Here is a 25260-nt window from a genome sequence, read left to right on the forward strand (position 1 = left end):
CCTCAGCCTCCCAAAGGCGCGGGATTACAGGCTGAGCCACCGAGCTTGGTCTCTGCTCTAGCCTTAGGAAATCGGATGTTCTTCACCCCTCCCTCAGCCTCCTCTTCCGGGAAGCCATCCCAACTGCCGTCCTGCACTATTCCCTGCGCCCCGTACAGCTGGGGGGGGTTCTGAGGATGATGCCACCTGCTCACTCCAGACATTCCTTGGCGCGGGTGGGGGGGGAGTGGGGGAGTCGGGAGTGGCGGCGCGGAGGGCAGAAGGCGGTCCCAGGAGGGGCCTGGAGGTGGAGAAAGGTGGCCCGCGGTCAGCCCCGCCCCACCTGGGGACGCCCGGCCACCCGCCCCGCGGATAAAAGGCTCTGAGGCTCCCGGGGTCAGCGAGTGCACGCTCAGGCTCGCCCGCGCCAGGTGCCTCCCGGCCGTCCAGCCGCGATGTCCGTCTACTTCAGCTCGCAGGTGCACAGCGGCCACTCCGCCTCCCAGCCCCTGAGCTCGAGGCGGCCCCGCAGCTCCGGCAGCCGCAGCCTGTACAGCCTGGGCGCCTCGTTGCCGCGCGTGGCCGGGCGCTCCGCCCCGGGGGTCCCGCTGGGCGGCACCATCCGGGAGGTCAGGGTCAACCAGAGCCTGCTGGCCCCGCTGCACGTGGACGTCGACCCCTCCATCCAGCGGTTGCGCCAGGATGAGTACAAGCAGATCAAGACCCTCAACGACAAGTTCGCCTCGTTCATTGACAAGGTGAGCCAGAATGGACGGTGCCTGGCCGAGCCAGGCCACACCAGCCTCCCTCACGGCCAGGCGCTGGGAGGACTGGCACTGCTCCCCACCCCCACTCCTGCGGGTGTCGGGGGACACTACCCTGGTGGCCTTCATTCTCCCCGAGAACCCCGTTGATATTTTGTCACCCTGGGTCTCCAAGCCCTCTTCCAGCAAGCTGCCCGACTGCCCCCCTTTCCTACAGGAATGCGTTCCTGGGTGCTGCGGGCTGCCCTCCTTGCTGTGTCTGGAGTCCCTTGGGGCTCTTGGTGACCAATTTTGTCACCGGCATCACGGACTGGAAGTTCCAGAGGCCCTGGGCTGCAGGTCTTCCCTCTTGGGCTTGATCCCTGAGAAGGGTACTGAATGGAGTCAGGGCCCTGGTGAGTGTGACACCTTTCCACACTCCCTGAAGCAGATGCTGGAATAAACGGTTGGAGAGAGGGACGTTCCCTGTCCCCCACCCTTCTCATCCGGCCCTGTCTGCCTGGCGTCCCCTGCCTCCCTTTGGTGGTATGTGAAGGGGTTATACTTGCCCTTGGAGACGGCCCAGACGAGGCAGGGAGTGGCCCTGAAGGGCCCCTGGAAAGGGCCATTTGGGAGGTGTTCTCTTGGCTGTCTGCTTCTGCCACACATGGGTTGCTCTAGGGAGGGTGGGGCAGACTTGACAGGTGGGTCTGAGAGGAGGGGGCACAAAGCCCAGGACCTCAGGGCTGGCCCTGCTGGCCCCTCCCGCCAGGGCCTAGGCTGAGCTGCTCCCCACCATGCCCTCCGTTCTTCTTTTCTTGCCAATGGACTCCTAGGCCTCCTCAGGTCTCTCCAAGCCCATGTTCCTCCCCTGCTGTGAAGCTGCACTGGCTTGCTGCCAGTAGCCCTGGGGGCCTGGTGCTGTTTTTTTGTTTTTGTTTCTGTTTTTGTTTTGAGTCGGAGTCTCACTCTGTCACCCAGGCTGGAGTGCAGTGGCATGGTCACGGGCTATCATGGCTACCGCAGCCTTGACCTGCAGGGCTCAGGTGATCTTTCCTTCCCAGTCTCCCAAGTAGCTGGAACCATAGGCGTGTGCCACCACACCTGGCTAATTTTTTGATTTATTGTAGAGATGAGGTCTTGCCAAGCTGCCCAGGCTGGTCTCAAACCCCTTGGCTCAGGCAAGCCTCTCACCGGCCTCTGCCTCCCAAAGTGCTGGGATTACAGGTGTGAGCTGCCGTGCCCAGCCTGAGTTTTAAGGAGGCTTCCCTTGTTCCAACCCCAGTCATAGCAGGTGCCCCTTAAGGGCCTTCCCCAGGGCCGGGGCGCATAGCAGGTGCTCATTTTACCTTGGATCTGTGGTAGTGCCCTTTCTTGGGACCTTGCTGGGAGAAAGGGGAAGGAGAGAGAGGATCTTGAGGAAGGAAAAGACGAGGGACTGGACGGATCAGGTCCAGGACCCAGGGACAGGAAAGGCGGCCCTTCAAAGCGGGAGGTGGGGAAGACCACCTGTAAGGCAATGGGGCGCAAAGCGGGGGGAGGGGAGACCCCAGAGCATGCTTGTTGGGGACATCGGTGAAGCCCGCAGTCCTGCTCCTTGGATCCCACTCTAAGATGCCAGACACTGAGTCCCAAGGGAGAGCGCTGGGGGCCCCAGTCGGGGGAGCGCACAATCTGCTGGGGGGCTCGAGACCCTCCGAAATCCCACTGTGGGTGGCACGCTCAGGTCTCTTGTTGAGTCTCCCGTTCCTCGCACCTTCTAGGTGCGGTTCCTGGAGCAGCAGAACAAGCTGCTGGAGACCAAGTGGGGGCTGCTGCAGGAGCAGAAAACATCCAAGAGCAGCCGCCTGCCAGGAGCCTTCGAGGCCCAGATTGCGGGCCTGCGCTGGAGGCTGGAGGCACTGCAGGGGGATGGGGGCCGCCTGGAGGTGGAGCTGCAGAGCGTGCAGGACGTGGTGGAAGACTTCAAGAACAAGTAATGCCCCGGGCCAGTGTGCCCTCATCAGCCAGTCCTCTGCAAGTCCCCAGGGGCCAGGGCTCACAGCTGCAGCAGCTCAGAACCGTAACTCCCTGGAGGGACCATCTTTCTCCCCTCTTTGTCCCTGGGTGCTGTTTCCAAGTCTTTCTGGTCCTGTCTCCTGACTCAGCCCAGCCCTGACCTGCACTGTTCCCTTTGGGTGTATGACTGAGGCTCCCCAGAGCAGGGCAGAAGGTGTCTGCTGACAGGGTTGGGACAGAACTTATTTGACCCCCACGGACCATTCTAGAAAAACTCTCTTTTGTTCAGGTGAGGGATGAGAGTCCAGGGGGGTTTGGAGGCTTGGTTGAGATCACACAGCAGGTCACGGGAGAGCTGGGACTTGAATTTTAGGTCCCTGATTCCCAGGAGGGGAAAAGGAGCCGACCTGGGAAGGAAAGAAGCAGGATGGGGGGGAATGATTGACGTGATGGATGGGAGGGGCCACAGAGGCCGGGAGTGGGTCTGGTCAGGGCAGGAGCTGGAAAAAAGACAGGCCATAGAGATGCCCCCTGAGCTCTTTTCTCACTGAATAGATACTGAAGCCCTGACACACTTGCCCAGTGGGCACTGGGGGCAGAGAGGGAGTCCTATCCCCTGCCCACGACTGTATGATTAAGCAGGAACAGGCACACTGGTCCCCTTCCCCCACTTCCTTAGGGCGAAAGTCAACAGGATTAGTCCCAGACAGGTGCAGGACTGGGGCCACCTGGGCCATCAGTCAGTCCCTGTTGTCAGGCACTCACACGTGTGTGCATGCATGTGTGTACAGCCCCCCGCCCCTGTATGCGTTCCCCACCCCAAAACCCTCAGCACCACTGTGGAGCCAGGCTGAGCTCTAGGCTGGGGGGAGGAGGAGGTACAGGAAGTGGGTCTCAGGGAGCTCTGTGCATGGCTGCACAGCCCTGAGGCAGGGGTGGACAGGTGGCTTCTGTGGCTCCTGAGGGAGTGTGACTTTGGGGTTTGGGCCTTTCCCACTCCTGTCTGGGCCCTGAGGGGGGTTTGGCCTGCCCAGACATCCTGCTTTCCCCGGAGCTGCCCCAGGCTGCTCCCACTGGTCCTGGCAGCTCTCAGGCACTGCTGAACTCTTGTTTCTGACACCCTTTTTTAGAGCCTCCAAAGAAACACTGACTTAGGCCAATGTGCTCTCTTCTTCCCAAGGGTCCAGCCGGCCCCTGGGGAGGAAGAAGAATGGGAGGGGAGAGCTTCGGTAGGGTAGGAATGGAGGCTGGGCCAGCTAGCTGGGGCTGGGTTCTTCTGGGACTTTGTGTATCCCTGTCCTGATTCCATGAGGTTCCTCCCCATCAGGTCCCTTCTTCATCCCTCAGGGGTGGGATTAGGCAGTGGCTAGGGGCATGGAATGGCGTCAGCTGCTGGAGTTCAAGTCCAGGTGTTGCCACGAGTAGCTTAAGTGACTTGGGCAGACGACGCTGCCTGTCTGAGCCTCTGTGCCCCTCTGGTAACCTCAGAACCGTCATCGAGATCGTTGTGAGGATAAGATGAGGTGGGGCGTGGAGGAGCGTGGAACAGTATCGGCCCCAGAAAGCAGTCTGTATGCATGGCTGCTATATTTGTTTCTGCTTCCCAGTGTATGGGCCTGTGCGCTGTAATTCACACATGCCTCTTACGTGCCCTACCAGCAATGCTGCCCCCCCATTCTAAGACTCAAAGCCCAAGGAGTGGCCTGGTGGGAGCCAGGGAGATTTGATTTTGTAGCTCAGACATCTGCTTTTTCAGATGTGTCCTTAAGAAGAAGGGAGGTGGACACAGGGCAGGTTTCACACCTGTATTGGGGAGGAAGGGAGGAGATGAGGCAAAGCTGCACTCACACAGTGCCCCTCCTCTCCTGCAGGTACGAAGATGAAATTAACCGTCGTACAGCTGCTGAGAATGAGTTTGTGGTGCTGAAGAAGGTGAGGGAGACAGACAGGCTGGAGAGGGTGGTTTGAAAACTCAAGGGACAAAAGCCCATAGGACTGTCTCACCTGAGCGGCCGATGGGGAGACCTGTGGCCAGGGTCTGGCTTGGGCTGTATAAGAGGGGAGTGATGGGCTTGGGGAGGAGGGGTCTGAAAGCCAGGCCCTGTGTGCACAGCCTGTTCCGTGGGCGTGTGTGTGTCTGGTGAGTGGCTAGACTTATTTCTAGGCCTGTAGGACCTTTAGAGCTAAGAGCAAAAGACAGAGGCGAGAGAGGGAGAGATTTCAACCCTGAATAAGGAAGAGCTTTATCAAAGCCAGAACATTTCATCGCAGGCAAAGTTGGCAATGTGGCTGGCCGGAAGTGTTTGCTGAATGAATGTGATGAACTGCCTCAGGGAAGAATGAGCTCTCCATCCTCACAAGTGTGCAAGCAGAGGCTGGAAGGCCTTAGGAGTATCTTAGGGGGCTTTGAGCTATGACTCTGTGTTACAAGCCCAGGTGCTGTGGCTCATGCCTGTAGTCCCAGCACTTTGGGAGACCAAAGCAGGAGGATCGTTTTAACCTGGGAGTCTGAGACCAGTATGGGCAACATAGAAATACCTCATCTCTACAAGAGATAAAAAAAATTAGGCAGGCATGGTGTCTCCCAGCTACTCAGGAGGCTGAGGCAGAAGGATCACCTGATCCCAGGAGGTGGAGGTTTGTGGTGAGCCGTGATTGTGCCACTGCACTCCAGCCTGGGTGACACAGAGAGACCCTGACTCAAAGAAAAGGATTCTATGTAACACACACTCCCCGAGCAGCTCAGTTTCCAAGCCCATCCACAGAAAGGCAGCCTGCTCAGGGTGTTGGATCCTTGGAGGTTGAGGGATGACTAAAAGTGAGCCCTGCTCCCAGGAGTTTAGCCCCAGGGAAGTGCAGCTGGACAGCATCTATCTTGGGGTGTTATCTGAGGCCTACCCTCATCAACATTACCATGCTGCCAGCTCACCACGCAGGCTGGTGGTATCCCATCTCTGGGGCAGGGGCTGAGAGTCCAAGTGACTTCGTGTTTTCTGACTGCTGCATGAGAACTTGAGGCTTCCAGAGCTTGTCAGGTTCCACAGCTGGGAGGTGGCAGAACCTGGGGTGTGCTCCAATGGCCCTGTCTTTAGGAACTGGCCAGGTGCTGGGTTGGGGCTTCACGCTCCTCTGGGACACCGGTGCTGAGAAAGCCCCTCTGGTCCTGTGGATGTGTGGAGATGGTGCGCCACTCAGTGGGGGGGAGGGGGCAGTGGGGGACGTGCCTGCTGGGGCCATGCCAAGCAGCCTGGAGAAGCTGTGTTTCTTGGTCAGGCATGGTGAATGGGACTGGGCTGGCTTGCACCCACCTCACATGGTATCCTTCCACCCTGACTTGCTCCTACCCTCAGGACATGGATGCTGCCTACTTGAGCAAGGCGGAGTTGGAGACCAAGGTGGAGGCCCTGAATACCGAGGTCAACTTCCTCAAGACCCTCAATGAGATGGTGAGGATGTTAGGGGGTGGGTGACATGTCTTGTTCTGCAGGTCCCAGCCAGGGAGCCATCTGGTCCAACCCCCAGTCCCCACTAGGCCAGTAGAGGCATGTGTTGGTGGGAGGGGGCCCTTCCCCCGCTCGTTATCTTTCTGGACTCAGGAATTCATGATGGACTGGGGGTTCAAGAGGAACTGGGGGTTGGCCACGGATGACTGCAAGATTTCCAAGAAAGGGGGGTTGGGTGGGACTGAAGGGAGCGAGGAGGAGGTTGGGGGACCCCAGGCTGTGATGGGTTTGGCTAGGTGGGGCCGGTGAGGGAGCCCGAGTCTGGGGAAGGACTATGTGGGTTACCTCCCAGCAAGCGGCCACTCCTCTGTTAGCCTTTCCTTCTCAGGCCTTCTTGCCCTGGGCTTCTGGCTCTCTTTCCTTTTGGGGTTTTAAACACCTCTCTGCTCTCATCAGTGTGAGCCTCTGGCCTCAGGCAGAAGATAGGGTAGCCAATCACCGGGTGCGGCTGGGCTTAATCAGCATGGGAGGCAGTTTACAGAACAGTTCTCAGTTCTCTCCATCCAGTCTTTACCTGAACATGTAGCCTCTGTGAGCCCTTCAGAGCAAATTTCCACATGTGCATTTCAGGGGAAGGTCCTGGAGGCTTATTTGGGCACTTCTGACCTCAGTGCTGGTCAGCCTGTATCTACCATGTATTTGATATATGTGTGTGTATGGGTATATTTGTATATATGCTCAGCCACATAGATACATTCATTTATGTAAGTTGTATTTATGACACACACATATAAAATTTTCTTCTTGTTGTGGAAGTAATACATACTCATTAAAAAAAAAACAACCAGAAAATGAAGTCAAAACATTGAAAACAGATCACTCATACCCACTGTTGTCATCTTCATATCTACCTTTCCAGACTCTTTCTGTGCATAATCAACATAGAGACAGAGAAATACATATTTTTATTTTTAAAACTTTTATTTTAGAGTTGTGGGGTCTCTGAGGATTTGCTACATAAGCCAATTGCATGGAAGGGGATTTGGGCTTGTAGTGAGCCCTGTGTCCCCTTGGTAGTGGACATGGTACCCAGTGGGTGGTTGTGTGCCCCTTCTCCCTATCCCTCTCCCCTTCCCTCCCTCCTTTAGCCTTGCCCAGCACCCGTTGTTCTCACCTTTGTGCCCGTGTGCCCAATGTTTAGTGCCCACTTATGAGTGAGAACATGTGGTATTCAGTTTTTTGTTTCTGCGATAGTTCATTCAGAATGACGGTCTCCAGCTACATCCATGTTGCTGTAACGTCCATGATTTTGTTCTTCTTAATGGCTGCGTAGTATTCCATCATGTATATGTACCACACTTTCTTTATCCAGTTCACTTTTGGTGGGCATCTGGGTTGGTTCCATGTTTTTGCTGTTGTGAATAGTGCTACAGTGAACATAAGCATGTGGGTGTCTTTTTGGTAGAGGGATTTATGTTCCTCTGGCTGTACTCCCAGAAGTGGGATCACTGGGTCAAATGGTAGCTCAATATTTAGTTCTTTGAGAAATCCACACTGCTTTCCACAAAGGTTGAACTAGCTTACATTCCCATCAGCGGTGAAGAAGCATTCTCTTTTCTCTGCAACCTCGCCCAACACCTGTTGTTTTTTTATTTTTAGTGATTACCTTCCTGAACAGTGTGAGGAGGTATCTTTTTGTTTTTTGTTTTTGAGTTGGAGTCTCACTCTTGTTGTCCATGCTGGGGTATGGTGGCACGCTCACAGCTACTGCAGACTGTACCTGCTAGGCTCAGGTTGTCCTTCTGCCTCAGTCTTCCAAGTAGCTGGAACTATAGGCGTGTGCTACCACACCTGGCTAATATGTTTGATTTATTGTAGAGATGAAATCTCGCCAAGTTGCTCAGGCTGGTCTGGAAGCCCTGGGATCAGGCAGTCCTCTCGTCTCCACCTCCCAAAGTGCTGAGATTACAGGTGTGAGCCACCATACCTGGCCTCATTTTAGTTTTTATTTGCGAGAAATAAGTATTTAATAAAATAGAATCATACCTTTTTTCATGCAACAGTACACCACAGACACACTTCACTGACGTTAGTTAAACAGAGCCATTTCATCAGTTTAGAGGCTGTGCAGGATTCCTTAACAGGGTGGAATGTAGTCATTTTACCCGTCCCATATGGCATCACAGTGAGGGACATTACAGCTCACCACAGTATCTCCTTATGCCCACTGGTCTCGTCAGACTGCCTTTTGAGACACTGCTAATGGGCTCTCGGGGAACCAGGCGTGGGCGAAAGAACTGCCACAATGTACTGGGTCTGGGCCCCGTCACTGCCTGGAGACTCGGCCCACCCGGGACTCTCCTCTCTTTTTCTTTCCCTGGAGAGTGGGGAACCCCAGGTGGGTGTGGGTACAGGGATGGGTTGTGCCTCACACCCCAATGTTCTATGTGGTCCCCACAGGAGTTGGCAGAGCTGCAGTCCCAAATCTCGGACACCTCCGTGGTCCTGACCATGGACAACAGCCGCTCCCTGGACCTGGATGGCATCATCGCAGAGGTCAAGGCCCAGTACGAGGAGATGGCCAACCGCAGTCGAGCTGAGGCCGAGTCCTGGTACCAGACCAAGGTGTGCGGCCACTGGGGACATACTTCCTCCTGCCAGGAGCCTTGGTGGCAGCTGCCCTGACTCCACAACTTGTCTCAAGCCTTCAGGGCCTGGGATCCTGCTGTTCTGGCAGATACTGGTGGTTTAAGTTGGTGGTTCTCTATTAAGGATCTCTCTGGCTTGGGGAAGATCCCAGCCTGATGGGCGGACAGGGCAGAGGAAATAGACATGGATTAATAATTGTGATAGCTAAAATGTGGCATGTGCTTTCATAGTGCTAGGTGGTTTTCAGGTGTTTTACCTGTATTGACTCATGTAATCCACAGAATGGTCATATTAGGTAAGCACCATTATTATCCACATTTTGAGTCAAAGTCTCACTCTGTCAACCAGGCTGAAGTGCAGTGGCACGCTCATGGTTGTTGCAGCCTTGACCTTCTGGGTTCAGGTAATCCTTCTGCCTCAGCCTCCTGAGAAGCTGGAACTATAGGTGCACACCACCACATCCAGCTAATTTTTAAATTTTACTGTAGAGATGAGGTCTTGCAGTGTTGCCTTGGCCGGTCTTGAACTCCTGGACTCAGGCAATCCTCTCGCCTCAGCTTCCCCAAGTGCTAAGATTATAGGTGTGAGCCACTGTGCCTGGCCTATCCTCATTTTAGAGATGAGGAAACTGAGGCACAGAGCAGTTAAGTCATTTGCCTGACTCCACACAGCTAATAGGTGGAAGAACGAAGACCAGATCCTGAATCCTAGGGCTTGATTATGACACGGATGTGTCATGGAGGCAGGACAGCTGACAGTGCAGGGGCTGGGGGAAGTAACAGGATGCACTGTAAACCAGCATTACTGGAGGAGTGAGCTTGAGGCAAGGGTTAAGACCAACATCGAAGGCCACATCTGCAGAGATAGGGCATCACCTGTGGTGTAGGGGTGAGAACAGGCTTTCAGGGATTCTCCGGCAGTAGGTATGATGGGAGTGGGAAGAACCCAGGGGCCGTGAAGGTGGCTCCGGGGGGGCCTTCCCTGTCCTCCTGACCAGGATGGGAGAGGACTTAACCCTTTCCTCATCTTGCTGCCCAGCAGTCTGGCCTCCTGGCATTGGACAAAGGTTGCTGGGAGTCAAGCTGTCCTTTCCTGGAAAAATGAGCTGGGAGGGGCCTTCCTTAGATGGGGAGAGGGATGAGCCACCTGTCATCATTGCCCATCCCCACCATACCTTTCTGTGTGGCCCCTCTAGTTTGAGAGCCTCCAGGCCCAGGCTGGGAAGCACGGGGAGGACCTCCGGAATTCCCAGAAGGAGATTGCACAGATGAACCGAGCGGTCCAGAGGCTGCAGGCTGAGATCGAGCAGCTTAAGAACCAGGTGGGCAAAGCCCTCCCGGGCCCTCCTGCTCCTTGGGGCATTTGAGGGCGGCCAGTTGAGCGGGAGGATGTTGGGTAGCCTTCAGTCTTGCCTTCTCTGGGCCAAAACGGCGGCCGCTCAGCCTCAGACCCACTTGTGAGAGCTCCTGATGGAAGGTTCTTGGCCAGGTCCCTGTGTTGGCCAATGAGGGCTGAAGAGGTGGGACAAGAAGAGTCCTAGAGGGGCATGGAGGCTGTGGAGGGAGGCTGGCTGGCCCAGAGGAGCACCCGCATTATGACCACATTGGTGCCGAGCACTCTGCTTGATCTAGCTCTGGGCATGCTGTGCTGTACCTGGGCGCTCACTGTTCCTTGGGGCACAGAGGCCAACAGAAGCCCTCACTGTGGCCCATGTGGCCCCATCCCACCCCTAATCTTGATTCCATGACCCCCCACCCTCACCCTGCTCGGGCCACGCTAGCCTGCATCCTGTGTCTCCCATTGTCAAGCACAGTCATGCCCCAGAGCCTTTGAACTTGGTGTTCCCACCACCTGGAATGTAGTTCTCCCAGCTCTGTCCATGGTTGTCCCTTTCTCATCCCTGCGGTTTAGGATGAAAGACCCTTCCTCAGAGATGAGGTCCTCTTACACCCAGCCACTGTGTCAGCTGCCTGTCTGGAGTCCTCCGAAGCACCCGTTGCCCTCTGAAATCTCCTTAAGTTGCTGCCTGTCCCTCCCTCCACTGGAATAGAGCAGATGCCTTGAGAGCAGGGGTCTCGACTGTCTGGTTCACGGCTCTTATCTTCCAGAACCTGGCACATGGAGGGGACACGGGCCTCAGGGAGAGGCTGACTGGGAGGATGCGCTTTGCTTGGTGCTGGGGCTACTGGGGGAAGAATGGAGGGGGAAGGGTCTCCCAAACCCTGGTTGAGGTCTAGGTGTGGATGGGGCAGCTCACCCTGAGCAGGTGCCCGCAGTGGGGAGGGGGAGATGGTGAGACACGCAGCAGCTCCGAAGCTGATTTGCAGAGGGTTGGGAGTGGGATGTGGGGTGATTGACCCAGAAATGTCCTCCCCTTGGAGCCCGGCAGCCCCCGTTCACAGGAGGGTGGAGGTTGCCTCTGGGCACAGGTGCAGGCCTGCGAGCCACCTGTGAAGTGGTCCAGGCCTGGCGGGGAGGCGCCAAGTAACAATTGGTGGTTTCCCAAAGCCGGCAACCTCCACCACATCCAGTTCTCTCACAGGGGACGGGTCCTAGAGTGTCTGCCACCACCTAGGGGTCTCATGAGGGGCAGCAGGGATGGCCTCTGCCCCTAGGACACCAGAGGGACAGGGCTGGGCAGTGAGCAGTGGCCAAGGGACAGAGCGCATCAGAGGACCTGCTGGGGAGAGCTGGGAGGGTGGCAGGGAGGCGGGGCCTCAACTGAGGGAAGAGGGTCCGAGGGCAGAGAATGGTGGGTAAGAAGTAAGAGAGGAAGCCCTGGCCTGGGGGTAGGGAGGGCGGCCCTGAGCTGAAGGAGAGCAGGCCTGGGACCAGCAGGCTTCTGGCAGGGGATGAGCCCAGAGCAGAGGAACTGTAAGGCCAGCCAGGCAGAAAGTGGCAGCTACTCAAGGCAGATGCAGGTCCCTTGGAACCAGAGCGTCCCTGACCAAACCCATAGACTGTGGATCATACATCCATGGCAGCTGGGGGGCCTAGTAGGGTCTCTTTGCTCCAAGCCCCTTCTGTTTTGGGCCTGTTACCAACTGGTTCCTATTTTCTTTTTTGAGTCGGAATCTCATTGTCACCCAGGCTGGGTTGCAGTGACACCATCACGGCTCACTGCGGCCTCGACCTCCTAGACTCAGGCTATCCTCCCGCTTCAGCCTCCTGAGTAGCTAGGATGACAAGTGTGTGCCAACACACCCGGCTAAGTTTTTACAACAATTTTTTGTAGTGATAAGATCTCGCTATGTTGTCCAGGCTGGCACACTAGCAGTTATTAAGCCCTTGCTATGTGCTAGACATTGTGCCAAGGACTTGTGTTTTATTTCATTGCATCCTTGAAATATCCTGATGCAGTAGACACTGTGATCACTGCTGTCTTAGAAAAGAGGAGACTTTGACTTAGCGGGGTTGACTCGTTCAAGTTCATACCGCTAGTAAGTGGCAGAGCCAGAGTTGGAACCTAGGCACTGGAAATTCAAATTCATGTGTTTAGCCCTTGGGAGTCGCTGGTGCTTGGGGAGCACTTTTTTTTTTTGAGGTGTAGTCTCACTCCTTCGTCCCAGCTGGAGTGTAATGGCATGTATGCTTACGGCCACCCCAGCATCGATCTGCTGGGCTCCGATTATCCTTCTGCCTCAGCCTTCCAAGTAGCTGGAGCTACAGGCGCGCACATCCACGCCTGGCTAATTTTTAATTTTACCGTAGAGACGAGGTCTCGCCAAGTTGCCCGGGATGGTCTTGAACCTGCAGGCTCAGGCAATTCACTCACCTCAGCCTCCCTTCATTTTGGGAGGGATTACAGGCTGAACCACCGAGCATGGCTATGAGGGAGCATTCTTTTTTTTTTTTTTCTGAGTTGGATTCTCACTCTATCACCCAGACTGGAGTGCAGTGGCACGCTCCCGGCCACTGCAACCTCGACCTGCGGGGCTCAGGTGATCCTTCCGCCTCAGCCTTCCGAGTAGCTGGAACTACAGGCACACGCTACCATGCCCGGCTAATTTTTTTGATTTATTGTAGAGATGAGGTCTCACCAAGTTGCCTTGGTGGGTCTTGAACCTGTGGGCTCAGGCAATCCACTTGTCTTGGCCTCCCAAAGTGCTGGTATTACGGCTGAGCCACCGAGCCTGGCTGGGACGGGGAGCACTCTAAAGCAATGTGCCCAGGTGCTGGCTGCAGGATGGGTAGGCAGGAAGGCAGTGATTGGCAACACCTGCCCCCAGCTCACAGCCCCACTACTGCCCACAGCGTGCCAGGTTGGAGGTCGCCATTGCTAAGGCCGAGGAGCATGGGGAGCTGGAACTCAAGGACGCTAGGACCAAGCAGGAGGAGCTGGAGGCCGCCCTGCAGCGGGCCAGGCAGGACATGGCGCGGCAGCTGCGTGAGTACCAGGAGCTCCTGAACATCAAGCTGGCCCTGGACATCGAGATCGCCACCTATCGGAAGCTACTGGAGGGCGAGGAGAGCCGGTGAGGATGGGAGGCTGTGAAGGGGAGACTTGCAGGGCTTGGTGAGGTCTGAGACTTGACATCCATCCGTTCACAGGCACTTTCTGTGTGCCCCGCCTCTGCAGGGTGCCAGGGTTCTCGGCCAGAGCTGAGGCTTGCTTCTCTACCTTTAGTGAGGTGAACTTCTAGAAGGAAAGACCATGTAGTATGAATTCAGTGGGGAAGTTGACGTGACAACAGCCCCTCCGTGTGTGTGGTTATTAGCCGGGTTATCTTGTTTGATTCTCAGAATCCATTCAGGTAATCGGGTCAGATGTGACTGATTCCCTAGTCGACAGGGAGGTGAGCTGTGGTTTGGTTTCAGTAGTTGAGGGGACAAGGCCAGGGTGTGGACAAGGTGTGCTGAGCCCTGGTCCAAACGTCTTCCAGGACACCGAACTGCTGCTCACTACATAACTAAGCCCCGGATAATGTGGTGTTGGCTAAATGTTGTGGAGGAGGATGATATTTTCTGTCCCCAGAGATATTTGTCTACTCACCTGTAGTGGGAGGGAGGGGGTCAGTGCTGGGATGGATTATTCTTGTTTATTTTTTTGAGTTTGGTCTCACTCTGTCGCCCAGGCTGGAGTGCAGTGGTGCAATTGACCTCCTGGGCTCTGGCAATCCTCTCGCCTCAGCATCCTGAGTAACTGGGACTATAGGTGTATGTCGCCATGCTTGGCTAATTAAAAAAAAAATTTTTTTTTGTAGAGACAAGGCCTTGCTGTATTGCCCAGGCTGGTCTCAAACTCCTGGGCTCAAGCAGTCCTCCCACTTCGACCTTCTACAGTTCTGGGCTTACAAGCATGAGCCACCGCTCCTAGCCTGGGATGTGTTAGTCTGATAGGGAATTCTTCACGGACACGGCACCTCTGCCTGTGAAGTCAGATCTTCATGTTCACATTGCTGGGCTGGTTGATTCATTCAGTCAAGAGACAAGGCTTTAGAGTTGTGCCTTGGGGGGAAGGATAGGATTTGGAGAGGGTGAGAAGCAACAGTGTAGACAAAAGCTTGGAAGACCCTCATTCTTGGCTTGTTGAACCCAACATGGAGATAGATCAGCGATAGGACATGGACATAAGACCCTTCATTCTTGGCTTGTTAGAAACCAACATGGCAACAGATCATAGGTGGACATGGAAGTAAGACCTCTCAAGATGCTGAGGTTATCTATTTATTTTTTGAGTTGGGTCTCACTCTGTCGCCCAGACTGGAGTGCAGTGGCCGCTCCCGGCCACCGCAACCTCGACCTGCTGGGCTCTGGCAATCCTTCCACCTCAGCCTTCCAAGTAGCCAGAATTACAGGCGCGCGCTACCACGCCCGACTGATTTTTTGATTTATTGTAGAGATGAGGTTTCGCTGCCCAGGCGGGTCTCGAACCCGCAGGCTCAGGCAATCCACTCACCTCAGCCTCCCAAAGGCGCGGGATTACAGGCTGAGCCACCGAGCCCCGCTGATGCTGAGGTTATAAAGGAAGTTTTCCTTAGCAGTATTCCTGAGGGGCTGAGGAGAGACTCTGAAGGTGAATGGAGTAGAAGAAGGAACTGTGAATGAAAGGGTAGGGCAGAAGACCTGGATGCCAGAGGAGGGAGAGGCATGGGAGGCAGGGAGGAGGAGGAAGGGTCTCAGTGTCTGCCGCTGAGCTGATCCACTCCCTTCCCTGGATTAGCACCCAGTCTTCTTTGTGGGAGGAGGAATTGAGCAACAGAGGCTTCTGGGAGAAAGAACGCTGATTGGGGCACAGAGCCGTTGCTGCCAGGATGTCTCTTTCTGCTCCCTCACCCTGCGTGGGTGCAGGAGCTCCACTTTGGGCCTTGATGCCTCATAGAAGTCAGAACGGGTAGACCCTTACTGTTGGACCTGATCCAGCTTCCTCTCATGGTGGATGAGGAGACTGAAGCTTGGAGATGGTCCATGGTTTGTCCAAGCTCACACAGCAAGCAGGACCTCCCTTCCTGAAAGCCTGATTTCAGTCCGGGTTGCTGTAAATCACCTTAGCTCCCTTCTCTGGGAGGATACCATCCCTCCCTACCCTGGGAGGACACAGAGATGGACAGCTTGTTTTTATCCCTTAACTTCTCAGCCCTTCCCAGGGACACATCCAGGAGCTGCGGTCCAGAAAATCATACAAATTGGTGGGGCAGGGGTTTGGGGTGGGGGGAATGAGGGAGGTGGGGAGTAGGGGTGGGGGATTGGGTTCTCCAAGAATACAAAGCTACAAGTAAAAACTTGCACAAAAATAAACACTTTTTTTTGAATGAGAAAAAAGGTCACACAAATCACCAGAGCCTTGGACGTTGGGCCTCCTTGTTGAGTTCTTCAGGCATTCGTTGTGACAGAGGTTGAAGCTGGCTCCCAACCCCCACCCATGAGCGAGTGGCAGCAACTCCCAGCACTTGCAGGGGGCGAGGGGGTTGGCATTTGAACAAGGCCCCTGGGAGCTTCCCCAAACTCCCGGCTTGCCCCTGGTCTTTATTCTGCTCCCCCTTCCTGGGCTGGAGGCTGCAGAGGCCAGCTGGGCTCCTTTTATTCCCTCTACCAAAGTGAACTCTCCCTTGCCCCCTGCAGAGCAAACTGATCTCCCCTGCCAAGGACTTAGTGACAATGGGCCTGTGAGTTGCAAAACAAACACAACCAGCTCTCTCAATGGGTTTTTAATTTCCACTGCACAACCTGTTTTATTCCCTCTGGCTGCTTAAAGCCACCCCCACCTTGTCCTCCCTCCTCAGCCCTGGATGGAGCCCCATGTAGTCAGTCAACAGTTTGCTAATTATTTCAACACGCATTAGACAATTACTTCGCCAGGTCTCACGCTGGGGGCTGCATATACAAGCAGGACACCGTGAGGTTTCCCCATGTGGGGGGAACAACCATCTACATATGTGGCTACCATCCCCCATTCCTGGGCACCCAGGGCTTTAGGCACTTGTGCCTTTAACCCTCACAAACAAGCCCAATTGATAGGTGGGAAGTGGAGGCCCGAGGTCATGGCCCGAGGTCATGTGGCCACAGGGCAGAACAGGGCCAAGCGAACCCTCCTCCCCCACGCCTCCTTGTTCATTTTAGGAGGCCAAAGGCGGCCTGGAACGGTGAGGACAAGGAAGAAAGAGAAAGGATTTGCTTGGGGCCTGGAAGGAAGGAGTGCTTGGGAGTGCCTCTCTCCAGCACAGAGGAGAGAGCTGCTCACAGGTCTGTCTTCTGCCCCCAGGTTGACTGGAGATGGAGCGGGAACCGTGAACATCTGTAAGTCCTTGGCTCCAGCCCATGGGAAAGATGCCTGTGCAAGGCTGGGTCTGGGGAATGACAGCCTGGCCCAGAACCCTGCTCCCCTGGGGCGCACATCTAGCTAGGCTCCATGGTCCCCGGTAGCTGTGCACTGGGGCAGGTTAGGGAGTCACTGGGAAGCAGCCCCTACCCGTGTCAGAGCCCCTTTTGGGGAGGCAGGGGCGAGGGAGAGGATCAGCGGGGACACAAGAGTGGGGCTGGAGTGAAGGGATGGGGTCCCTGCCCTGAAGGAAGCCCTCTTCCTCTCTCTCCCAGCCATGGTGAATTCTACTGGTGGCTTCACCGCTGGTGGCCGTGGCAGCGGGCTGAACTTCGGGGGAACCATGGGCAGTAACGCCCTGAGGTTCTCGAGCAGCGGAGGGCCTGGAGCCCTGAAGGAAACCCTCCTCCCTTCTCTCCCAACTGTGGTGAATTCCACTGGTGGCCGTGGCAGCGGGCTGACCTTTGGGGGAACCATGGGCAGCAACGCTCTGAGTTTCTCAAGCAGTGGGGGGCCCGGGACCCTGAAGACCTATTCCATCAGGACCACATCTACCAGCCACAGGAGCACCCGCCACTGAGCCCTGCCCATACTCACGGGAGGACTCCCATCCCTGCTTCCATCCTTGGCCCCAAGGCAGAAAGACAGTTTGAAAAATGATGTCGGAATAGCTTCCAATAAAGCAGCCTCTTTCTGGGACCTGGGTGGTCCCATAACTGCCGCCGGCTGTCCTGGCTTCATTGGGCTGAATGGGGAACGGGGCAGGAAAGACACGGACTAAGGAAGGCAGGGTCTGCCCTGGTGAGGAGGAGGCGTCTTGTGCTGGAGACTGAGAAAATATTTGGGGACCTGGGGCGCTATCCTAAGGAACCAGACTCTTATCTGGTGTGGGGCTTGGCTTCCCCCCAGGGCTGGGGCTGAGGAATGCTTCTCTTGAGGAAGCCCAGAAAGGCCACAGAGAACTACCAGCGAGTGGGCATTGGAGTCCACCCCTGCCCAGTGCGGGGTGGGAAGGCTTTAGTACCCTTCACCCTGCCTGGTGCCGCCAGAGCGCAATCCTCCTATGGTGGAGAGGCCACAAACCTTCAGCCCCCCCAGGCCCCGGTTTCGGGTGGCCCAGCCAACTCATGCCAGCTGCCCTCAACCCTTCTTGGTGCTGGGTCTGCCAGGCTCAGGGTCAGCTAGGCCCTGGGCCCTGGAGGGGTCTTGCAGCTTGGATTCTGTGGGACCGATGGCTGTGGGAGGGGGTCCGTGTGGAAGAGGAGGGGGATTCTTGAGTCTAGGTCCCTCATAAGGGGTCTGTGTCTCAGGTCTCACCTGAGGGATGGGTTGTGCTTCTGAGTCTATGGGGATGGGGAGAGCCCATGGGGGTTAAGTCTGTGCTTGATGGGAGCCTCTATAGACAGGGTCTCTGACATGGAGTCCTGGGAATGTGTTGGGCGTTTTGTGTCAGGGCCTGTCATGGAAATGTCTGTCCCAGTTGCGCAGCAGCACACGTGATGGATGGGAGGTGGGAGGGCTCTGTGTCTGGGGCTCCCGAGGGTGATGGGGGTGATGGTGTGTACAGGGGGCTGGGGAGCAATTTGGGATGTGTTGGTTTCTGAGGGGATGTCTGTGTATTTGACCCCATGGTTTGGAAATATTCTTTTCTTTTTTTTTTAGAGACAGGGTCTTGCTCTGTCACCCAGGCTGGAGTACAGTGGCACAATCATTGCTTATTGTAACCTTAAAATTTCTTGCCTTAAGTGATCCTCCTGCCTCGTTCACCCAGAGTGCTGGGATGGCAGGTGTGAGCCACCACACCTGGCCTGGTCTAGGAATGTTCTTATGTTGAGGTGAGGCTGGAAATGGGGAGTGGAAGAAGTAGATCGCCGATGTCCCAGCAGCCATAGTGATGAGGTCACCACCCCGGGTGTCAGGGGATCCAGGCCCTTCCCCTCCTGCCTAAGGGTCAACCTCCCTTGCCCTTCCATCTCCTGTTTTGGCATGTCTGGGTTTTGGGGCTTCCGGTCTATCTCCTGTGCCCTTCAGGATGTAGTTCATGTGGGGTGGGGTACCCAGAGATAATCAACCCTCCCTCCCTCATGGTCAAGGACAGCTCTTTGTTGACCTCTGACCCTGTGAATCTCAAGTGAGAAGGCAAAGTGGGCAGGACACACAAGAGGTTCTCAGGATGCGTTATCTATGAAAGTGAGCTTTATTGGCAACTCGAGACCAAGAGGAAAAGAGGGAGGGAACCCAGACAGTCAGGAAAGCTGTAATGGGAGATGCAGCTTGTCACCATGCATGGGGTTACGAGGCAGAGAGACCCTGCACAGCAAGTCCATATCCCAGTATGTCCACACCCAAGGGGCGCCGGTGCCCAACTGTCCCTCAGAAGCCCCAGGCATCCAAGCTTCCAGTCGCCTGAGTTGGGCTGGGTCTTTGCCTAGGCTTGCAAGGACAGGGTCATTTAGACACTCAGCAGTCGGGAGCCTGGCTGTCCCTGGAAGTAAGTGGGGGAGAGGAATGCATGGTGGGGGTGGGAGTGGGGATAAGGGTTCTCTAGGCGCCCTGGCTGTAGACACTCCCTCTGCAGCTGGTGCGGAGCAGACCGCAGGGTACTCACCGCCAGGTTTCCACTACAGGGATGGCTGCAGACACTGCACCTGCTGGGGCGGGGGAGGCAGGGCTCAGTCCCCACTGGAACTCACCACAGCAGCCCCACCTGCTGGCCAGAGCCCCCTCCTCTTGCTCAGAGCATCCCCCTCCCTTTCTACCTACTCCCCCAAAGCCCAAACCCTCACACCTGGGCACTCCCTCCTGCAGTCTAACCTCAAGTGTCCTTGATGCACTGTTAGCCTGGGCCCTCTCAATAGGCAGAAATACAGTCATGCATTGCTGAATGATGTCCTGAGACATGCGTCATAGGCAGTCATGTTGTGTAACCCTCAAGAGTGTACTTCCACAAACCTAGATGGTGCACCTCCTACACACCTGGGCTTATTGCTCCTGGGCTGAAACCTGCACAGCATGTTCCTGTACTGAATACTGTAGGCAGTTGTAGTACAGTGGTAAGTATCTGTGCATTTAAACAAGAAAAGGTACAGCCAACATATGGCATCATAATCTCATGGGACCGCCATGCTGTAGGTGGTCCAAACTTAACCTAAGTGTCCTGTGCAGCTCACGACTGTAGCTACTTAAATTTCCATAATCCCTCACCGCCCCATCTCCTCTTTCCTTGGTCTGCACATATTGGCCACCCTCTGGCTTCCTATTTTATAAAGTTTGTAGCCCAGCCAATAAAAACTATGGGTCTATGGCTGTGGTTGCTTTCACATTCTAAGGACAGCATTGAGCAGTTGACACATAGACTGCATAGCTCACAAGTCTAATGTATTTACTACCTGATACTTTTTTTTTTTTTGAGTTGGAGTCTCACTCTGTTGCCCAGGCTGGAGTGCAGTGGCACACTCATGGTCACCCCAGCGTCGACCTGCTGGGCTCCGGTGATCCTTCCACCTCAGACTTCCAAGTAGCTGGAACTACAAGTGCGTGCTACCATGCCAGGCTAAACTTTTTTTTAATTGCAGAGACGAGGTCTCACCATGTTGCCCACGCTGATCTCGAACTCACGGGCTCAGGCAATCCTCTCACCTCAGCTTCCCAAAGTGCTGGGATTACAGGCTGGAGCCATCACTACCTGATACTTTAAGGAAAAGTTTGCCTGCCCAGAACCCCAAGCCCTTATTTCAGAAGCCACAAAATAGATTACTTACGGACCCTGACAGGACCATGCCCTCACACAACCTAGCGGGGAGAGCACAGAGAGGAACATGAGTTGTGGGGAGCACGGCTGATGAAATCTGTTAACCTGCAGTTCCTTCGTCCAAGTAGTGCCAGTGCGCATTAGAGGTGACTGTCTACAGAGATGTCCTCACCCGTGCTCCTTGCACTCCAGCAGGCGCCTGTAGGTGGCTATCTCGATGTCCAGGCCCAGCTTGGAGTTCATCACCTCCTGGTACTCCTTGAGCAGGCAGGCCATGTCCTGCTTGGCCTTCTGCAGGGCGGCCTCCAGCTCCGCCAGCTTGCAGCGGGCGTCGGTGAGGGCCGCCTTGCCCTGCTGCTCGGACTGTGTCACTGTGGCCTCCAGCTTGGTGTTCTGGGGGCCCAGGAGGGAGCAGAGTGGGTTACGGTCCCTGGGGCTCTCTGTCCATGACCAGGGGAGGTCCCTTCCCTCCGCCCAGCTGGGAACGGCCAGAAACGGCCTCCTGCCTCCACCACCTGGGACTCCCCGAGGGACCACGACCAGGGGCAGGACATGCACACGGGGCTGTGGATGAGGGGTGAGATCCAGAGAGGGCGCACGCCGGCTGTGGGACACGGGGCAGGCCCCAGCCTCTCTGGCCTTGGATGCAGATGACCCTACCTGGCACTTGGCGTTCTCCACCTCAGCCGTCAGCCTCTGGATCATGCGGTTGAGCTCGTTGATCTCCTCCTTGGTGCGGCGCAGGGTCTCCCTGTGCCTGATCACCGTGGCCTTCATCTCCTCGCACTGGGGGAGGCAGAGATGCTTGTGAGGCTCATGGGGGGAATCCCGTCCACCCAGGACAGCATGGAGGCTTGTGCAGGTTGGGCAGCGCTCAGCCTGTGCAACCACACATGGCAGTTCTGCCCTGGCACCCCACTGCAGAGAGGAGACCATTCTCTTTTTGCCATTAGGGATCAGAGTCCCTAGGCAAAGGAGCCTTTTTAGCAGATCCCTTGCATCCCTCCTGCTGCCATGCCACCTTGCTGCAGTACCAGGACTCATCCTCAGCCCGGCTGCAGGTGGTGATGCTGTTGTATTGAGCCTTGATCTCAGCGATAACGCAGTCCATGTTCAGGTCATGGCTGTTGTCCATCTTGACAACGACTGAGGTGTCTGAGAGGTGGGCTTGGGGCAGCGGATCTCCTGCAGGGGTGGGGTCGGGGTAGCAGAAGCTCGTTGAATCCACAGCACCACTCCTGGCATTTCACCTGGCTGTCATCCTGTCCTCTTCCCCTGCTTCCTCCAACAGCCTCATTGTCTGAAGCCACCCTCGAAGGGACAGTCCCTCCTCCCCCTGAGACCTCTTAGTTCTCCCTAGCCCCAGAGTCCTGAGGTTGAGAGAGATAGGCAGAGGAGGGAGTCCGTGTCTGAGGCCCACTGCCTGATATTAGTCAACTCCCCCGTTGAATCTTTGGGTCTAGGGCCAGAGTTGACCATCTCGTGATCACTGTTGCCATGGAAACCAGGAACACCGGTTTGCCCGGGTCATGGCAGATGAGCGTTCCAATGACACTTGACCTTCTGATACGGGACCTGCCTGAGGTCTCCCAGCTCAGCTCTGCACTCCCTTGCCTTCCCACTGTCTAACTCACATCCCCCTTGCTGACCTCCACGGCTCCGTGGCCCCTCACCTCCTCATTCCTCTGCCTGATAAAGTTAATCTCTTGGGCCAGGGCTTCCACATTGGCCTCCAGGTCTGACTCTAGCAGTCCATGTCCTACGGGGAGAGAGGGGCACATCGGGAGAGTCGGGTTGGGGAAACCACACAAGCACCCTGGGTTTTTTTTCCCCCCACCAGGGCGGGGCACCTCCTTAGGCTGAGCAAACCCTAGAAACCCTTCGTGGATGCTCATCCCAGAGCCTGGTACTCTGGCTTGGTGAAGCCCTGTCTCAGTGGGGGACGTAGCCAGTTGGGCGAGGGAGCGGCATCCCAGGGCTTGAGGCACCTCCTCTAGTACCTGCCAGGATGACCTCTCCACACCCACATCTTGCGCTGACGATGAACCAGAACTTAGTGTCAAATGGTCAGTTCTTTTTCTTTTTTTTTTTGAGTGCAGTGGCCGCTCCAGGCCACAGCAGCCTCAACTTGCTGGGCTCCAGCGATCCTTCCGTCTCAGCCTTCCGAGTAGCTGGAACTACAAGTGCATGCTACCACGCGCGGCTAATTTTTGATTAATTGTAGAGATGATGGCTTGCCAAATTGCCCAGGCAGGTCTCGAACCTGCGGGCTCAGACAATTCACTTACCTCAGCCTCCCAAGCGTGGGATTACAGGCTGAGCCACAGAGCCCGGCTAAATGGTCAGTTCTAATGATGCCCCGCTCCTCTCTGCTCTGGAAGCTCAGAGAAATGGTACAGAGTCAGGTCTAAGAGCTGAGGGGTGATGGTCATCCTCCACACCCGCGTTTCCCTGCTGTGGCTGGCCCGAGGATGCATCCAGTGCCCAGCACTCATGTGTCCTTCCCTTCACGAATACTAATGGATTGCCCACTGTGTGCTAGACAGGAGCAAGCCTTCGCTGGGGAGAACAGCGAAGCAAGCCCTGCTTGAAGCTGGCGGTGTGCTCTGCTGCTAGAGGGTACCCAGGGGACACCATGGGAGAGGACGGGGAGGGAGCTGGTGGTGGGACTCCAGGGGAGTTGGAGCTATGGGGTGCTCCCTTCCGTCTCTGCCCTCGGTTCTGAGCCAGGGGCTGAAGATTCTGGGGTCACCTGCCTTCTTCAGGGCCACAAATTCAATCTCAGCCGTGGCCCTTACAATCACCTCCTCCTCATGCCTGGGGACAAAGCATACAGGGCTCAGATTTGGGGAGAAAAAAGGAGAATAGAGGTCAGTCAGGCATATTCCAAGATCTGGGTCTTTTGGAGGTAGTCACAGAATCAGGAAGGTCTGGCCATTCAAGCCAAACCGGCCACCCAAGGCTCTTCCTGTTCCAGGGACTGCTGTTCCTGGTGGGGACGGTGGGTGCCTTGTACATTTTCCAAGGCCTCCTCCCTGTCTCTGGACTGTAACACCCCAGGGGAAGAGCCCCACCCTAGTTCTGAAACCCCTGCTTCCCCACTCAGAGCCCAACACCTGCAATGCTGAGGAGATGCTCGATTCATACCTGATGAATTAATGAAATAAACACATAATGCCGAGGTAACTCAGAATCTCTCCAATGTTTATACTCCCCACCTGGAAGATAATCCTCCCCCACCCCACAGGCTTACTGTCTGTCTTCTTCCTGTCAGGAAGTTCTTCTCAGGGTCTAGCCCAAACCTATCCTGCTTTGATTAAATCCCATTTCGTTTCTCCAAACCTTCCTTCCCACCGCACTCACTTCAGCCATCTGGCACTTCCTGCATGTGGTTGAGCTCTGAGGCCAGCATCCCGCTGTCGGCCTCTTCCTCCAAACACTTGTCCTCCCACCACAGCGTCTCAATGTCGCCCTTGAACAGTTGCTCCAGGCTGTTCTCACCGCACAGATGGTTCCGGTAGAACTGCCACTTGGTCTCCAGCAGCTTGTTCTGCTGCTCCAGGAAGCACACCTGGTATGGAGGGGTGGTGTTGAGGGGTCGGGGGGAGTTGGTGGGAGAAGCCAGTGTCCCCAGCCCTCGTTGGAGACCAGCCAGCAGTGAAATGTGCAGAGCCAAGGGGTGGGCCTTTCTCGGCCTGGGGATGCCCCTGGAGGATCTTGTTTTCTGACTGCTCATTCAGGCACCAGTGAGGGTCTGCCCAGGTGGGCCTGGGAGAAACTAAGAGGCATGTGGGCTGTGCAGGAGGCACAGGTGGGGCTGGTGGCGGCAGCAATCAGGGAAAGCTTCCTGGAGGAAAGGGACGTACAGTAGTGCTGGCCATAGGCTCCCCAAGGCAGGGCCTCCAGTTTCTTTACTGATGTCCTCAGTGGCCACTGGGTTTGGTGAGGAGCTGACTGAATGGACGATCTAGGTGGGGCAGGCTTCCTAGCAGGGGAGGTCAGGGAGGTCAGGCTGTCATCATCAGCGGGTGCCTGACTTGAAGAGGCATGTGGGTGTGGGTGTGTGGTCCTAGGTGGCCGAAACACTTGGTGGGCACCATGCGATACGTCTCTGGAGGTCAGGCAGGTAGTGAGGATGGGGGCAGGTTTAGGAAAAGGTGTGGGGAGTAAGGACTGCCAGGAAGCTCCTGGAGATCATCAGAACGGGATGGCAGCAGGTCATCGTGCTGGCCTGAAAGGACGTCACACACGAAACCAGCTCCCTTGGGCTGCAGCTTCCTGCCTCATGGATGCTGAGCATTAGCTGGGTGTGGCACTGTGCACCTGTAGTCCTACTTGGGAGGCTGAGATGGAAGGATCACCTGAGTCCAGGAGGACGAGGCTGTGGTGAGCTGTGGGAGGTCAGGGAGGTCAGGCTGTCATCATCCAGCCTGGGTGACAGTGAAACACCAACTCAAAAAAAAAAAAAAGGAGAGAGAAGCAAGTATAAGACAAATATTAAAGGCATTAGTACCCAGTGAGATTTTCTCCACCCAATCTTAAGGATTGAAACAGGCATGAAATTAGTTTTCTCAACGGGAGTATCAACGTTATTTAATGGTAGGGGTCGGTAGGTACCACCTAAAATATCCGTCTCAAAATTCAGCGGTCCCTATTCCCCATTTCTAGAGAGACTGGCCTGGCAATTCCCATCTTCTCCCAGGCCCGCAGGATTCAGGATGAGCGCGATCCAGGACACCCACCTTGTCGATGAAGGCGGCGAACCTGCTTTCGCGACGCCTGATCTGCTCCTCCTCGTGCTCTGGTCGACCGATTGGGTGGTGGTGCAGGTGGGGCCGGGCCCGCACACGCCGCCGGAGCGGTAACGGAAGCTGAACCCGCAGGAGCCGGCGCGGAAGCCCCCTGTGTCCTTCCCGGGCCGCGGGCCCCCCGCGGGGG

The 25260-nt window shown here is 55.9% G+C and overlaps 2 protein-coding genes across 2 annotated transcripts in view; one reads left to right on the forward strand and one right to left on the reverse strand.

Moving 5' to 3' along the window:
• Positions 1–518: 518 nt before the first annotated feature.
• Positions 519–17151, forward strand: KRT7 (keratin 7). The gene is made up of 9 exons (XM_021713769.1): positions 519–737; positions 2486–2697; positions 4592–4652; positions 6071–6166; positions 8624–8788; positions 10008–10133; positions 13067–13287; positions 16515–16549; positions 16847–17151. Exons 4-9 carry the CDS (start codon positions 6074–6076, stop codon positions 17149–17151), a joined length of 945 nt encoding a protein of 314 aa, XP_021569444.1. The 5' UTR covers positions 519–737; positions 2486–2697; positions 4592–4652; positions 6071–6073.
• A 447-nt stretch (positions 17152–17598) lies between these two features.
• The window catches only part of LOC103263144 (putative keratin-87 protein), an 8900-nt gene continuing 1238 nt past the window's right edge, over positions 17599–25260 (reverse strand). The window contains 12 exon segments of the mRNA XM_021713770.1: positions 17599–17632; positions 17889–17914; positions 20333–20363; positions 20495–20715; positions 20983–21108; positions 21344–21504; positions 21551–21560; positions 21996–22081; positions 23075–23160; positions 23682–23893; positions 25065–25120; positions 25123–25231. Of these exon segments, the coding sequence (XP_021569445.1) occupies positions 17599–17632; positions 17889–17914; positions 20333–20363; positions 20495–20715; positions 20983–21108; positions 21344–21504; positions 21551–21560; positions 21996–22081; positions 23075–23160; positions 23682–23893; positions 25065–25120; positions 25123–25231 (1158 nt within the window).

The sequence above is a fragment of the Carlito syrichta genome, unplaced genomic scaffold (assembly GCF_000164805.1).
Source record: "Carlito syrichta isolate Samal-C Ts95f unplaced genomic scaffold, Tarsius_syrichta-2.0.1 Scaffold304741, whole genome shotgun sequence".
In the NCBI taxonomy this organism is placed as follows: Eukaryota; Metazoa; Chordata; class Mammalia; order Primates; family Tarsiidae; genus Carlito; species Carlito syrichta.